The 17,670-nt window shown below is 40.8% G+C and overlaps 2 protein-coding genes across 2 annotated transcripts in view; both read right to left on the bottom strand.

Moving 5' to 3' along the window:
- Positions 1-3,694: 3,694 nt before the first annotated feature.
- PRR18 (proline rich 18) lies at positions 3,695-7,292 on the bottom strand. The gene has a single exon (XM_084623264.1). It carries the CDS (start codon positions 6,745-6,747, stop codon positions 6,052-6,054), a length of 696 nt encoding a protein of 231 aa, XP_084479390.1. The 5' UTR covers positions 6,748-7,292; the 3' UTR covers positions 3,695-6,051.
- Positions 7,293-12,761: 5,469 nt separating this feature from the next.
- The window catches only part of SFT2D1 (SFT2 domain containing 1), a 46,290-nt gene continuing 41,381 nt past the window's right edge, over positions 12,762-17,670 (bottom strand). The window contains exons 7-8 of the mRNA XM_084622450.1: positions 15,887-15,916; positions 12,762-13,475 (exon numbers count right to left, since the gene is read on the bottom strand). Coding sequence (XP_084478576.1) covers positions 13,436-13,475; positions 15,887-15,916 — 70 coding nt within the window. The 3' untranslated portion in view covers positions 12,762-13,435. The remainder of the gene's footprint in view (positions 13,476-15,886; positions 15,917-17,670) is intronic.

Here is a 17,670-nt window from a genome sequence, read left to right on the forward strand (position 1 = left end):
GTCTTAAAAGAGCAACTCTCTGATGCAGAAATTTTAGAACCCAACCACTAAAAAAGAAAATCAACCTTCTGCTGGTGTCATCTAACTCAGATGATGAAAACAAACATGCGTCAGTCCACACTGCTTTGGATCGTTATCAAGTAGACCCCGTCATCAGCATGGACGCATGTCCTCTGGAATGGTGGTTGAAGCATGAAGGGACATATGAATCTTTAGTGCATCTGGCACGTAAATATCTTGCAACACCAGCTACAATAGTGCCATGCGAATGCCTGTTCTCACTTTCAGGTGACATTATAAACAGTGCTGCCTATTTCTTATCTCCTGCAAATTGTAACCAACCTTGTTTGTCTGACTGATTGGCTGACCAAGAAGTAGGACTGAATGGACTTGTAGGCTCTAAAGTTTTAACATTGTTTTATTTTTATGTACGTAATTCTACATTTGTAAGTTCAACTTCCATGATAAAGAGATTGCACTACAGTACTTATATTAGATGAATTGAAAATTATATTTTTTTGATTTTTACAGTGCAAATATTTGTAATAAAAATAAATATAAAGTAAGCTCTGTACACTGTGTATTGTGTTGTAACTGAAATTAATATATTTGAAAATGTAGTAAACATCCAAAAATATTTAAAATAAATGGTATTCTATTGTTTAACAGTGCGATTAATCGCGCAATTAATTTTTTTAATCGCTTGACAACCCTAGAAAGGACATATTTTATCTGTGAAAAAATATCTAGAGGTTCATGATATGCACACTTCTTGAAGGATAAAATCATCTCCAATGTCTTAAAAAGGAGTCCCATCTTTCTCAATCACACATGGTACCGTTTCAAACAAAATCAAGCCAACTCACAAAAAACAGAAAAATATTCACTAACCACAAATTGATGGATTTTGTTGTGAAAGAGAAATCTATGCATAGGAAAGTAGTTTGCAAAAGATGTAGATGGACTGCGGTGTCATTTTCAGGCACATCCTACCTGCACCAACAATTTAAACAAGTTTAAAGAGCTTGTTAACTTTTAGCAGGTCCAGTGGTGGATCAGGGATGCACAAGGAAATAGTATCACACTGTATTAACAGGAAATAAAATACCTAGCATTTTTCTTCTTCAAGGCACTTTACAAACATTAATGAATACTCACAACATCCCTGAGAGAGTAGTTCTCCTTTTCACAGATGGAAAACACATAAAGTAACGGACCCAAAGCAAGACAGGGAGTCTCAGCATCCAGACCACTAGAAATGCTATTGGTACGTTCAACGGAAAAGTTGAATGAATTAAAACATTTTTGTGATGTCATTTTCTATAGTTTATCTCACAAATGAGTACTGAGTTCTGAAGCTATATTAGCCAATCAGATGGCATACGCAAACATATGTATTAGCACTGGCTTCAGCAGAATTCACTGAAAGCTACTGTACTTCTTTGAAGAGCCAATAAGGTGATTGTAGCATATGAATATTTGTACTTCCTAATTGACTCAGAGGTGAATAACTGTTGCTGAACCTTTGCCTCCATCTCACCTTTACAATACTACTGTACAAAGGAAAACATGTTACATTTCTGAAACCACTTGGTATAAGGGAGAGGTTTATGGACACATTTAGATGAACATCAGTGTTTGTTATCCTTCCAGTCAATAACACTTAATATTCATTTCAAGTGAAGTTGGTTTCTGCTTCCTGTGCACTTAAAATGGAGAGGCACACAAACCAAATTCCTGGGTTCAAACATCTGAGAAATTGGTAACCCTTAATATCTGTACCCAAATCTTAAGCCAGTGGTTCAGGCCCATTTCTAATTCAAAGGCACAGTGGTGCACCAGCCCAAAATGCAGGAAAAGCTGGGCACCTTTGCACAAAATTAATTCTTCAGAAAAATGCTACCTCACTATCTTCAAACTGGATATTTTCAATCAGATTATCAATTAGGGATAATCAATTCCTTGATGCTTTGAGTCTTTGGAATTTTGCTTCCCCCCCCTACCACCAACAGCAAGTACTAGCCTTGAGGTGTTCCATATTTTCTCATGATGTAATATTCCCTTTAAATTCATTTCACTTGATTTCATATGGAATGAAATCATCTACCAACAGTTTATGCTGCTGTCAGGCATTCATATGAGCTGAATTCTCACCTCACACTGAATTTAGCAAGTTCCAAATGTATAATTTTTTTTTTTATACTTGATACTTTAAAAGTGATTGACTGTTCTTTGCAACTAGATGTACTGATTAAATATATTTGTATATAAAAGTACATTGCATTTGTCTTTAACCATAAATAGCACTTTCCCAAACAGACTAACGTGGTACCTTACAATTAATGATGCCAAAAAGAACAAAGAAGAAAGTCCAACTACAGCTTCAACTACTGATGCCTCTGGTTTCACTGTAGCCATAAAAGGATGTCCAAGACTGATCCAGTAAAAATCAGATTTGTGTAGTGAATTTCTATTTGCTAGAGCTGAATGGATTCAAGGTGCTAATATTCGTGCTGTACTGAAAATTAAATCAAACAGCTACGGCAGAGGCTATGTGCAATGCATTGTTTTAAAAGATTGCAAGGAAATTTTATGTGACAGTTACATTTCATACACAGTATTACAAAGCAGCCTCTAAATTGATTTTTAATAACACTCAATTATTTGACTTATTTTCTCATGCATCACATTTTTCTCTGGGCTTCTGAGCACCACTATTTCACATTTGTGACAGATTAGGGAATTATTTTTTACAGTGGCCACCAGCACTCTGGTATCTAATTAGTAGACATCCAGATGTGTAGGTTTTGTGGCTTATATTAGGAAAGTATGAAAAGGCCCAACTTTCTGGAACAAAATCAAAGAGCTATTTCAATCATGAAATGTCATTTAAAATGAAGCTAAAATACACGACCACTTTGAGCAATTTATCTGTAAAAACAAAATCTCCTGGGAGTTCACGGCATTGCCAACACATGCAATTTTTTTCTGCTCTGCTGCATTAATGGCAGAGTAATCCACTGCATAAAAAGCTAAAACCAATATGCATAAAAAGTGAATCCTTCCTAAAGTACCATGAAACATTTTACATCAAAGCCACATTTATAGTTTTTAATTTCTAACACGTAGTAGTACTTTACAGCATACTTGATAAATTCAAGTTAACATGTTCATACACGTTTAAACAAATTTATTTCTTATGAAGGGTTTGCCACAGCATCTTAAGTATTTACTTATGAATTTTCTAAGTTAGTGAATTACAGTATTGTTGTGGCAACAAGTACCTGAGGAGACTCTTGAGTTATCAGCCGGTTTTCACACCCTTAACTTTATTTTAAGACTTACCCTTTCAGAGGCATTGCGAGCCCATTGGGGGCCCTAAACAGGAATATTTTGGGGTGCCCCCCAACACTTACTAAAAAAGCAAATGGGGAGCTCTTTGAGCTGCTCAGGTCTCTAAACAATTGCTTAGTCTGCTTATGCCTATTGCCGGCACTGCCCTTTCAACTGACGTTTTTTACATTTGTTCTTAGTCTCAATGATGGGGGGAAATTTTGGTTAAATACTATTTGCTGTGCATTTTTAAGTTTTTTGAATAGCATGGAGCAGAGAGAAAGGGTTTCCACCTCCACTAAAATATGTTTAGCATGTAGCAACTTTAAAATGTCATATTTTTCAATCAAGACAAGTGCCCTTAAACATGTCAGAAAGAGTTTAATTTAGACATAATGTGATTATAAGTGTCAGAACATTCATACACTGTTCATGCACAATGCCATTTTTTTCAAACTGTACACCCAGGTAAATGCTCCATATATATCACACACATATGTAGAGCTACAGCTCTGTATGTTGAGTGCAAACCAGTTGAAGGTCTCATCTTAACCTGCTCTGTTCTGCACACTCCCTAAGCCATGGCCAGCTATCCATCTCATTGAATCCCCGCTATTAGGCTTATTTGAACACAATCATTAGATTTAATTAATCTTCCTATAAGTAGAGCCCTACCAAATTAATGGTCCATTTTGGTCACAATCATAGGATTTTAAAAAATAGTAAATTTCATGATTTCAGCTATTTAAATCTGAAACATCATGGTGTAATTGTAGGGGTCCTGACCCAAAAAGTAGTTGGGGGTGGGGGTGTCACAAGGTTATTGTAGGTTTCAGAGTAGCAGCTGCATTAGTCTGTATCCACAAAAAGAACAGGAGTACTTGTGGCACCTTAGAGACGAAACAAATTTATTTGAGCATAAGCTTTCGTGGGCTAAAACGCACTTCATCGGATGAATGACCAGGTTATTGTAGGGGAGACTGCTGTACTGCTACCCTTTACTTCTGTGCTGCTGCGGGCGGCAGTTTTGCCTTCAGAGCTGGGCAGCTGCAGAGTGGTGGCTGCTGACCAGGCGCCCAGCTCTGAAGGCAGCGCCCCTGCCCGCAGCAGCACAGAAGTAAGGGTGGCAATACCATACCATGCCACCCTTACTTCTGTGCTGCTGCTGGTGGCAGCTCTGCATTCAGAGCTGGGCTCCCAGCCAGCAGCCACCACTCTCCGGTTGCCCAGCTCTGAAGGCAGCACAGAAATAAGGGTGGCAAAACTGTGACCCCCTCTAAAATAATCTTGAGACCCCCACCCCCCGCAACTCCCTTTTGGGTCAGGACCCCCAATTTGAGAAACGCTGGTCTCTCCTGTGAAATCTGTATAATATAGGATAAAAGCACACAAAAGACCAGATTTCACAGTCCGTGACGTGTTTTTCATAGCTGTGAATTTGGTAGGGCCCTACCTGTAAGGGTTTTGGTTCCAATTCTTAGGTTTTAAATCTTCTGAGCATTTTAGTCTAGGAAGGAAATTAAAATTATCCTAAATAAGCTGCACATTCTCTGCATATTATCAGCCCATCTTTATCATTGTGTAATCACTGTTTGTCTTTTTCTCAATCCCACAGCTAAATGCAATCAGATACCTGCAACAGATTAAGAAACAGCCCCATTCACAGTTACAAAGGTGCTGCTGTTGCAACACAAAAGGCTTTAATAGTTTATTCAAATAAATAAAAATGTTCCTTTATGTACAAACAGACAAAATCAATGTACCCTTCCTCTATTTACAAAGTAGTTTCTTTTCAAAAGGAAATCAGTACATTTATCCTTCAGTAACTGAACACTTTGTCTTGAGGCCCTGTATTGCACAGCGGTTTTGTTTTCCTTTTTTGCTTGACTGCCTTTTGTTGTTTAACACAAAGACACTTTTGTGACAGTTTCTGATAAAGGCTCCACAGTTTAAACAAGTTTCTCCCACCTTCCTCTCCCTACCCAGACCCAGAGATCATAAACAATTCCTGCAAATGTCAGGAGTCAGCTTTTGCTACAACACACACTGAAGTAAATACAGCAGATGAAGCACCTGTTGCCTTACAGTAAGTTAACTAGCCGAGAACGTCTGTCTTGGTTTCTGCTCACATTTGATCACATTCAAACACCCCCAACCTGCACATTTTAACCTCCCCCTCCTGTCCATCATCCATTAAAAACTCTTGTCTCCTGATTTCAGATAAAAAGCATCCAGCAGCCCAGCCGGATCAGAAGCATCTATACAACACTGATTAGTCAGCCCCCTTTTTTCTCTCCCCACAAGATGTGAATGAAAATGCACAGGATACAGCAGCTATAAATACATTTCCACCCCCTTTATGTAGCGCCTGGAACGGCCGGCCGCCTCCAGCGGGCCAAAGCGCAAGTCAGTTTCCTCAGGCGCGGATAGCAGCAGCAGGGCGGGCGGTTAAACCTGGCACTAAAACTCCGCTTTCCGTGACTCTGAGTCTGAGGAGACGAAGACGTCAGGTGGCTTCGGAGCAGGACACGGTGCTGTCCAGCTTCCCGGGGGGGTTCATGATGAGAGAAGAAGAACCCCCGCTCCCCGGCACATCCCCCGGGGAGCCCCCCGGCTACTGCTGCGAGGAGGGGCGGGGGCGGAGCGCTCCCCGGCTGCGCGCGGCAGGGCAGGGAGAGGGGGTGTTTGGCGGGGCGGGCAGGGCACTCCCCCCAAGCCTCAGAGCGCCCCCAGGTGGGGCAGGGTCTCCAGCTTGTCGGCCCGCTCCCGGCCGGCCGCGCTCTCCACCCCGCGCAGCCACTCGGTGCACTTGCGCACCAGCCCCTCGTCCGCCGCGGCCCCCGGCGCCGCCTCCTCCTCGTACTCCACGTCGTCGTAGCGGTGCCGCTCGTTCAGCAGCGAGATCTTCAGCAGGGCGCGCAAGTCCCCCGGGCCGGAGCCTGGCCCGGCCCGGGCCCCCCTCCGCGCCGAGCCCGCCGCCGCCGCCTTGCTCCGGGAGCCCGGCAGGAGGCGCTCGGGGCCGGCGGAGGGGCTCGGCCGCCCCCGCTGCTTCTCCAGGCTGCGGCGCTGCAGCACCAGGGCCGCTTCGGGCGGGAGGCTGAGCGAGAAGCGCAGAGCGGCCTCTCCAGCCCCCGCCTCCGCGCACAGGCTCTCGCAGGAGCGGCCGCGGGGCTGGGGCGGGGCCGGGGCCGGCCTCCGCGGTTGCTGCCTCTGCAGGGAGGCGCAAGGCCAGGAGCTGGGGAAGGGACCGGCCCGCTCCGGGGGCGCCCCCCGCGGCTTCCGCAGCGGCTTCTCCTCGGCGGCCGGCGGCGGCGCTGCCGCCTTCCTGGGGGCCGCCGGCCTCCGGGGCTGCGCTCGGGGGGCGGCGGGGAGAGCGGCCGGGGCTGGGGGAGGCAGGATGGGCGGCAGGGACATGGTGGTGCCCGGTGACCCCCCTCTGCTCCTCACAGCGGCTCAGGGCTGATGGCACCCCGGGCAGGGCCGAGCATCCCCCGCGGACGGGTCGGTCCCGGCTGCGTGCCCAGGCTGCAGCTCCATGGGAGAGCGCGACCGTGCTGAGACCGCCGCGCTCCGTCGCTGGCTCCCGCTGAATGAGACACACACGCAGCGGCGGGGCTGAGCAGGAGGCGGGACTGAGGGGCGGGGGAAGCACTCACGGCGGGGGGCTGCGGATCACTCCCTCCGCGTGTTTGAGCCATGATTGAAAGGAAGGACGTGATTTTTTTAAGGATTAATAGAAGAGGCAAGACTGGCTCTGAGGAGGAAGAGGTAGAGCAAAACGTTCGCGAGAGCTGTAAGCACAGTTTGAGCGAGACTGTGCCATTTACATCTGTAAAATATTAGGACAGAGGATTTCAGGCTGTGTTTTAAAAGCTAGTGCGATGGCATACTGCACCCCTTGCAGAAGGGGGGTTACTGCTTTTTACATTTTTTAAAAAAGTCACTTAAAATATGTATTTATTGTAATAATTTGTTCCTAATACACTAAAAAAAGAACATTAAATATATTCAAATTAGAAAATATAAATGCTTCCCTTATCTATTCAGATGGTCACTTTCCCTTTTTGCTGTGCACTACATACTCTCCTCCCCCTTGAAACAGCTATTTATGATGTACCGGTTCACCTTCTCTACTAAAATATAGTGAAATAGTCAACAGATACCAATTCCTTTTTACATTCACAGGTGAATTTAAAGAGACCTCCACAGGCCATAAATTTATTCTGAAATAAGGTGGCATAGTGGAAGTTTCGTTACTGTTTCAGCCCCTCACCCTTCATTCACACTCTCCTCGCCATAGGCACTAGTCTCTTAAGCTCCCCCCTCCTTCCTAAGCTCTTAGCTTTGTCTTGTTCCTAGACTTAACTTCTACCAGTTGAGGATGGTAGAAGGAGGGAGCTGCTGTTCCTCAGTTGGATGGTCGCTGGTAGGAGCTGCTGGATCACTGTAACATCAAAAGGCTCACCCAGGCAATCAAAAGGAGGTTTTGGAGACAGTCTCCCACCCAAAAAAGTGATAACTCCCCACACTGCTTTCACAACAAAGTATTACTCATTTTTGAGATAGCTTTCCCACAATAATTCCAATATTAAAGTCTACCCAACTGAATGGATGGGTAAGAATAGAAACCAATATATCCTTCCCCTTACTCTGACCATGGGACCAGTTTTAAAAGGTACATAAAACAGCTTGCAAACATGAATGATAGGGAGGACAGTGAAATTGTCAGCAATGATAAGGGAAGAGAGAACCTAGGAGGAAAAATGAGAAGTTAGATTAGTGAGACGATTTAGTAGAACAGCTAGGAGAAGATATCAGTAAGACAGGCTGAGATGTAAGACTGGTTGGGATGGAGGACTACATTAGTTTGCAGCAGAGAGCAATGGTTAGGTAACATTCACCAAGAGCATGGATGAGATCACCCAGAGTGTAGAAAGAAAAGTAGTCAGAGCAACAGTGGAAGATAATTGAAGTTATTCTTTCAAGCAGGCCAACAAAGTAGCTATATCATATTGTTCTAAGAAGACAGTCCACAACAGCTAGTGATTGAATGTGGGCAACCACTCCAGAGAAATATTTTGCAGGACGGTTTGCAAAGGGCAATCACATGGCTCAAAAACAAAGATAATGTTTCAGAACATGATATTCTAATTGAGGAAAATGTGGAAACAAGGACACAATTGTTAAAGCCAAATCAGATAAGATGTTAAAAGCAGGAGAGTAAGGATGACCCAGTTGTTAGGCTGAGATTTGGGAGACCTGGGATTCCCTGCTTCACCACAGATTTCCTGTGGGGCTATGGACAAGTCACGTGCTCAATATGTGCCTCTGTTCCCCATACAATGAGGAACAGTAGTACTTCCCTACCTCACAGGAGTGCTGGGAGGATAAATACAATGTGGCCATGTAACTACTAAAATGAACGATTAAATATATGTTGATTTAATCAGCTGGAGATTAATTACTACCATTCACAAGTGATTGGAGCAAAAATTGTAGCAGCTGGTTCTTAGAGATTCCTTATTACAACATTCTTGGAATAATTTTTTAATATTCATTAGTGTACCTGAAACTGTAGTACTCCAAGTTTCTTATTGTGTGGAGTTGATTCCAGTTGTATATGCAAACAACTTGCCCAGTTATTGCATAGTGTCTGGAAATAAGGAAAGTAGTTGACACAGCGAGACCATGATAAACAGCTATCCTACAAAAAGAAAAGGAGTACTTGTGGCACCTTAGAGACTAACCAATTTATTTGAGCATAAGCTTTCATGAGCTACAGCTCACTTCATCGGATGCATACTGTGGAAAGTGTAGAAGATCTTTTTATACACACAAAGCATGAAAAAATACCTCCCCCCACCCCACTCTCCTGCTGGTAATAGCTTATCTAAAGTGATCACTCTCCTTACAATGTGTATGATAATTAAGTTGGGCCATTTCCAGCACAAATCCAGGTTCTCTTACCACCCCCACCACACACACACACAAACCCACTCTCCTGCTGGTAACCTATTTCCCCTTGTTTTTTCCTACCCCCCCTCCTCAGACATTCTTGTTAAACCCTGGATTTGTGCTGGAAATGGCCCAACTTGATTATCATACACATTGTAAGGAGAGTGATCACTTTAGATAAGCTATTACCAGCAGGAGAGTGGGGTGGGGGAAGGTATTTTTTCATGCTTTGTGTATATAAAAAGATCTTCTACACTTTCCACAGTATGCATCCGATGAAGTGAGCTGTAGCTCATGAAAGCTTATGCTCAAATAAATTGGTTAGTCTCTAAGGTGCCATAAGTACTCCTTTTCTTTTTGCAAATACAGACTAACACGGCTGTTACTCTGAAAGCTATCCTACAGCTGCAGTTCCTGCCTACATCAGTTCACTAATGATAAAGTTTTCAGTTACATCTGATTTTATGAAAATATTTTTAAAACAATTTTTTTGAGGGGGAAATTCTTGCACTTCACTTATAGAAAGGATAAATGCTGCCGTAACTGACAAAACATTTCTGGTAAGAGAATGTGCATGGAATGTAACTTGTTCTCCAGAAGTGAGCTTTCTAGATAGTGATCTAATTAATAAGATACTCCAGACCAAGCAGTAATACTGATTAATGAAGACAATTAAAATATGTAATGAGACAAGGCGAGTGGATCAGCAGCATTTGACTTCAGACTATGTGGTAATGACAACTGAAGTGTTTAACTGGAACTAGCATCTGTGAACAACACCTGTAGCATATTTTTAGCCCAAAGCTAGTTTCTTTTAACTTGTCAGTCAAATGGGAGGTCTCATCTACCTTTTCCATATTTTATCATGGACCAAGCATGCTTTCTGCATAGATGGGATTATAAAATAGGCACTTAAAGTATCACTGATAATTGAAGAGGCTAATGAGGACAAATACAAATATCTGAAATTTTTGGCCAAGTGTTCACAACCTTATTAATTCCCTAACAGGATAACATTTTGGGGCAACCTGATTTGGCAGCAATTTGGAAGAGAAAAGGCCATCAATGCTCCCCATCACCTGCCTTACCCCTTTTTGATGCTCAAATTCCAAGCACAACAATCCCAGGTTAAAAAAACAAGGCCTTCTCAGAGCCTGATTTACTCTTGATGCCTATTATGGCCTACCGCCAGAACAGCCTACTGCCTGAGAAAGCCCTGGCTTTGTAGGATGGCTCAGGCTCACCCATAAGTTAACTTCTTCCCTTGAGAAAGACATCAACATGCCTGTCACAGAGAAAAGGAAGGTGTCTCCAAAAATCAAACAACTTCTGTTGTTTTGGGAGAATCAAACCAATGGCTATCCCATTGGAAAAAGAGGGTTTTGACTCCCCTGCTGCCAGAAACAACTGCTCAAAGTTGCAATCCTATGAAGCATATAAACATAACCCCAGTGCTCATTTGTCCTTTAATTTCCATTCCAACTGACAGCAGGAGTCCACAAGCTGTTCCATGAAATTCTTCCATGTCCATCACTATGTGTACAATTGCTGCAGTCCAGGTGACCTGTGGAAGTCACCAGCTGGAACTGCAATGAACACAAAATTTATTGATACCCTCCACCACTAACAACGAAGTTGGGAAGGCCAGAGCAGTGAAAGGCCCTCTTGTTTGCTTCGTTTGCTAATGTCAACTGCCCTGTGTCCCAGCTAATCAACCCAAACAACCTACTGAAGGGACCAGGACTACCTAATGAGAGCCCTCCTCTTAGAGATTCTACCCCATTGGCTCACTACTTCAACAGGACTACCCAGAAGGTATGCACCCCCTGCAATCTCACACTGACTGGTAAAGCCAGAATGCCTTATACTGCTGATCAAACCATACCCATATTGCAGGATCTCTCCACCACATTTGATAAATTTCAGTGGAATGCTGCTGTTGTCTTACATATAGGGGTTTAGCATTAATCAATACAATGGCTTCCTTGTCCTTCTGCCTGAAGGCAGAGGACTGCCCCCAGAGTCCTCACCTCTGAATCCTCTCCCCCAGCCCTTTTCTATTTAACACCTATATGAAGCTGTGAGACAACAGGAATGCATATGCTAGTAAAATGTAGCCACCACGCTGTTTCCTTCAAAGAAAATGCAAACACTATCTCCCAGCCATCCCACGGTCTAGGAGTCAACATTCACATGAAGACAAGCTTGTTAAAGCTAAACCTGGAAGAGATGGAGGTACTGCGGGGTGGAGAGAGGGAAACTTGAAGAACTTTCTACCATCAGAACATCAGCCATTTAAGAGCTAGGTTGTCTGTAGCTTCAGGATCCTCAGACTTATCTTTGCTCTTCAATGCCTGAATAGCTACAGCTGGAAAAATATTCAACCAAGGCTTGCCCCCAAAACACTGCTTTCACAGAAGCTAAGCAAAGTATATTTATAAAATCATAGAACTGGAAGGGACCTCTAGAGGTCATCTAGTCCAGTCCCCTGCACTTAAGGCAGGACTAAGTATTATCTAGCTAGACCAACCCTGACAGGCGTTTATCGAACCTGCTCTTAAAAATCCCCAATAATGGAAATTCCACAAACTCCCTAGGCAATTTATTCCAGTGCTTAACCAGTCTGACAGCTAGGAAGTTTTTCCTAATGTCCAACCTAAACTGCCCTTGCTGCAATTTAAGCCCATTGCTTCTTGTCCTATCCTCAGAGGTTAAGAACAATAATTTTTCTCCCTCCTGCTTTTAAGTACTTGAAAACTTATGTCCCCTCTCCTCCAGACTAAACAAACCCAATGTTTTCAATCTGCCCTCATAGGTCATGTTTTCTAGACTTTGAATCATTTTTGTTGCTCTTCTCTGGCCTCTCCAATTTGTCCACATCTTTCCTGAAATGTGGTGCCCAGAACTGGACACAATACTCCAGTTGAGGCCTAATCAGCATGGAGTAGAGCGGAAGAATTACTTCTTGTGTCTTGCTTACAATACATCTCAGAATTATGTTTGCTTTTTTTGCAACAGCGTTACACTGACTCATATTTAGCTTGTGATCCACTATGACCCCTAGATCCCTTTCCACAGTACTCCTAGGCAGTCATTTCACATTTTGTATGTGTGCAACTGATTGTTCCTTCCTAAGTGGAGTACTTTGTATTTGTCCTTATTGAATGTCCTATTCGACTATTCCACATAGTTATATATTCACTTCATGTACATTAAACCACCAGGAGCATTTTTTCAAAAAAGCTAATAAAAATTAAAGGTTTTAAAGTCACTTTTGTATTCTGAGACAGTTTGAGTTAAATACCTGTACCAACACAATTATTTTAGTCTGACAGATAGGAAAGGGGATAGCAAAAGAGATTTGAAGTAATAACTGAAAGTGTGTTGACTAATTTCAAAGTGAAATATATATTGCAAGCATAATGTTTTAATTTTCCTGCCAAATGGCTCAAGTCTAAAAATTAGATAGTCTAGACACTTAAAATAATTCATTTATTTTGTAATCATTGATTTATATATTATCCATAAGCCATTTTAATCAAATACATTTTAAGTTTCAAAGTGAAAAAATTGGTGCTTAAAAAGTAAGTATAACAAAACTGAGCAAGCTTTTACCAGACCTCTCATGTTCAGACCACGCTTTCTCCATACTGCACATGTACAAACATTTCAAAGCAGCCCTATCACCTATAATTAACTAAAAATATTTCTCTATAATAATTACAAAATTCTGAACTTTGGGAAACGCATAGAGTAAACAAATAGTAATTGCACATAAGAAATATGAGACAAAACTTTATATGAAACTTTTACATATGTTACCCAGAATCCTGAATTGTCTACATTGGGGATTAAACTGTGTTAACAGAAACTAACTCAAACAGTTTTAAGATTACATTGCATAAAGTGTTAAACCTATGCTAGTTTCCAAATGGTTCAGACAGGGATAAAACACTGCTTACCTGGCTCATATTTAAACTTGGTTCTGCTAAAATGATTTAATCCCCAGCATGCAAAAGGCAAGGAAAATACTAAAACTGTCAGCAAGTGTTGATTCGGGAGTGGAAGTTCATAATTTTTCTGAGTAAACTTCACAAAAATATGAAGTTGGCTTTTAAAAGCTGTTGAATAGTTTGTTTTGTTTAGTCTAACTCAGGCAGGACGTGAAGCATTTAATCACAGCATCCCTTAAAAAAAAAAAACAACATTTATTTTTTTACAGGCCACATTCAGGTCACTAATATTTTTCAGACTACATAATATTGTGTTCTATTTCCCAAAATTAGTTATAAAACATACAAATTCAATTATGCACTATTTTGGATGACAAAATGAAAATTTTAATTACTTGTCAGATGCAGAATTCTGATAACTTATTAATCTCGGTGGAGAGTTTGAAATATCTGAAGGGGCTTTGCTTCCCTAATGAGCATTTTGTAAATTGATTTTGTATACTGTTCCGTTTGGATTAGTCTGAATTTGTTCAGCCTCATTTATTTTTATCTTCCCAAAACTTAATTTACTATTCAGCAGAATTTTTGTACTTGGTTGTTAGCCACTTTGAAAATTCAGGGACACATCCCATATTCTTGAGTTTAGGTGAAACAAGCTATTTTCGTATGCCCCAACACAGCTGTCCCAGAATTAAGATTTATATAATAAAACAAGTGCTAAAAAATAAGGTAGATCACATTCTACTGGAAGTGAATAAGCCGCATTAGGGGTATTTTTGTTGCTACAATTTTTTTTTTTAGTATAAATTAAAAACACATGAGTACTTTAGAGAAGTTACGCAATACCATTTCCTGGCACCATGTAATAGCTCAGCCAACTATTTGCATAAGCCAGACAACGTATGAAGCTCAACTTGTGATGGCATTTTATACTAGCAAATACTTCAGTTACCTGAAAAAGTATTAGGCTAGTACAGTATTTAAACAACCTGTCAAAATAATCATAGGGTTCTTTGTTTTTATTACATAGACACTTTTATATTATCTAAACAATTGAACTGAAGCAAATAAACTCTGTTTTATTAGACCAGCATTCAAACAAAAGAAAGAGAAGGCCAGGGACCAATAGTTAATATCTTTGAGCATACTAAAACACAGTAGTATGAATTAAACTGATTTGAACAAAAATAAGCCTATAGAAAGTGAGACATGATTGCTGGAAATGTAGAAATTTAGAATGCTAGTAATCTGATTGGGGAAGTTGGAGGTGTCCAAATTAAGGTGACATGTTATAGTATTTAAATAGGATTTATTTCACTGTTTGCAACTATCTTGAAGACACAGTCTTGTTAGAATTAATGAGATCACCTGTTGCTATAACTAATTTATATTATTGTTTAATTCTGCCACACTTAAGAGTCTTAGCATAGATTTTTGTTGCTTATGTCAGGTTTTGTTGGATTATTATAGAAAAGCAGTGAGAAAATACAAGATGAAAGGAGAGGTACTATGAAAAACTTAGCAAGGCAGGATATATTTAAAGGAGCAGACAGTCAATGTAAAAAAAATCTCAGAATTAAGTGCTTTAACATACTATTGTCAAAAGACCAAATTGCACTATAGTTTCTCTAATCTTTCAATTCAACTAAAAAAAAAATTTACTTTATGCATTTGATGGCACTGTGTGTAGTGCCAGTTTCCCCTAAGTACGTGGGTCTTTCACACAGGAATAATGGTGGGGCAGATTTTAAAAAACAGGAAAATGGCAAAACCACAAACTCTGGCAAGTGGTTCAAAAACAGATTTAGTAACAAACTATTTAATTTTTTAAAACTGACTAGATTTCACATTCATTGTGTCCATTTAAGCTACTAAATATTGTCAAATGTATATGCAAATTTATGTAGGAAATATCCTTAAACTAAGCAGTATTGTATCATATTATAACAAACAATTATTTGGGGGATTAAATCTAGAAAAAAAATGCTACAATGCTTTAACAAGCAAATTGCTGAGTATCTTTATCCGCACCCAACTTAAACTTCAGAACAGGCATTCATTATGGTAGACTTGGCAGAATTCAATTTTTATTTTTTATAATTTTGACCCATAATCTAAATGTTTATTTAAGCTTTTTTTTATTTTTATTGATTTAAATGTTCACAGTTGCAAGAAATTATTAGAGTTCAGACAATTTTTTAATGACAGATGCGGACATTCAAAAAGTTCAAACTTTATAACTGTTAATACACAAACTGTCAACATCACATGTCAAAACACACAATAAATATCCTTAAAAAAATTACATTCTAGTAAGTTCTCAAGCAGCATTTTTCTTACTCTGCCTATTTGTACATTTTGATGGAAATATTTTCTTATCTGTGCATATACGATGAAGTTGATGTTTACAGACATACCAATAAAAATCTAAACCTTCCAAGCCTACAGATGGTACAACTTTTAATTCAAAAACAATTATCCTCCAAATGCTAAAAAATTAAGATTGAGGATATTATATTTGACTTTTCAAAATTAGTAAGTTAAAAGATGTGATTTTCAAGAAAATTACACTTTTGAAAAAAAATTTAGAACTAAATAGGCTAACTTTTATTTTTATAAAATGAGGGCAATTAAAAGAGACTCACCTTGCAAAAGGAATATATGAGAGACTATACCTGAAAAAGGAGAGGAACAATAGTTAAAATTTGAGAGGTTTCATTTGTTTTCTACATATCAATTCAGTATTTTAGTCCAGAATTAACAAAAGCACACTGGTATATTGAACCCTGTAACAGGATTACGTATTCAAATTACATCCACTTGAAAATAAAAGGATTCTGCAAGAACTAAGTGTACTGCCAAGAGATTCTGGTCTCCTTTTTTTCTTTGAATGTTGCTATGTAGTATATAACTTCCATTGAATACGAATTCCACTACAAAATGTAATATGGAGATTTACTATCACTTTAGGATTCTTAACTTTGGTTCCTGAAGACTGATTACTGAACTATATGAAACCTACAATCCTCCCAGAAATCAAGACAGCAAAGACATCATTGTCTGGTTTGAAAAGAACAAAAGTAGTTTATGCAAATATGTACCTGGTGGTGTGTATAGTGCACACATAGCTGTAGAGTAAGACTACTTTATGGAATTTTGCTCTTATAACAACGTGTTCTGGCTTCCCTGAAGTGGTAGTTAGACCTGGGCTCAGGTTAGGGTCAGACCCGAACCACCACTTCCGGGAAGCCAGGACTGACACTAGGATGGTGAGAATGGAATCCAGCCTGTTCCTGCTCGGAGAGTACACTAATGTTAGCCACATCTGAAGCTGTCTGAGGTGCAGGCGTGCGTGCCACCCCACATATGTACACGCTGCCATGTGACCTAGTAGACATAGACGCATCCGGGCTGTTATCAATGGGTGCGCTGACACTTGGGCGATTAAGTCTGTCAGGGCTTTGAACCAGACATGAAATGGACATGAACAAGTACTCGAAGAAATTGTGTTTCATTCTCCTACTTGTCCTAATCAGACACTGGGATGGATTTGATATCAAAAGACCACAACTTTATTAACTTTTAGTTTTAGTTATAAGGCCCTAATCTCCACCAGTCCCCAATTACCTATTATTTACTTGGATCCAGTGCAACATTAAATGGTCTCCATAAAAACAACAAACTCTCAGGGTTCGCCCGCTTCAGCCTAACTCCTAAGCATTTAGCCTACTTCTGAATCCTCCTTCCCTCCCATGAGAGGGGACAAAAGGGTACATTTGAAAGCCATCTCTCCGCAGGAACTTACTGTCTCCCCTTTTTCCTCCAGACTAAGAGGGTTTACCAGTTAGCTCAGAGTTTTCTTCTGTTTATCTCTGGGAACTAGCCATTTTGACCCTCACCCTTGCACTGGACACCAAGCTTAGCCATACAGCCAAACCCAGTGCCCAATATCTGCCTCCCTTTGGTTCGGAGAACTTAAAGGTTGGACCACACATTGTCCAGTGTCTGATAAATGTTCCTGTATTTGAAATAGGGAAGATGCGCACACCATACCTGATTTTCATATAGGAAAATCACCACAGCCCAGATCCACAAAGGAACCTGCATATCTAAGTCCCAATTTTAGGCACTAATGTGATTCACAACCCCCACCCCATCCCGCACTGCACCTAAGCTTCATCTGTAAAAGTTCCCTAGGTGCTTAAGTTTCTGCCCCTGGGCACATGCACTGCTGCCTTGCTCTAACCATCCAGATGCCTATCCCCAGTGTGATCCACAAAGCCAGGGGAAAACAGGCATTTATCGACCTCTCTCATCCGTGGGACCCAATCCGGTATGTGTGTTCAGAGCATGCCTATCACATTGGTCCCCAGTCAAAATCCTGCCAAACGAAGAGGAGTAGGTGGTACCTTCCTTAACTTTTAGGCCA

Source organism: Lepidochelys olivacea (assembly GCF_965140295.1).
Source record: "Lepidochelys olivacea isolate rLepOli2 genome assembly, chromosome: 3".
In the NCBI taxonomy this organism is placed as follows: Eukaryota; Metazoa; Chordata; order Testudines; family Cheloniidae; genus Lepidochelys; species Lepidochelys olivacea.

Coding starts and splice junctions, on each gene's coding strand:
- PRR18 (XM_084623264.1), bottom strand. CDS start 6,747: ATGTCCCTGCCGCCCATCCTGCCTCCCCCAGCCCCGGCCGCTCTCCCC.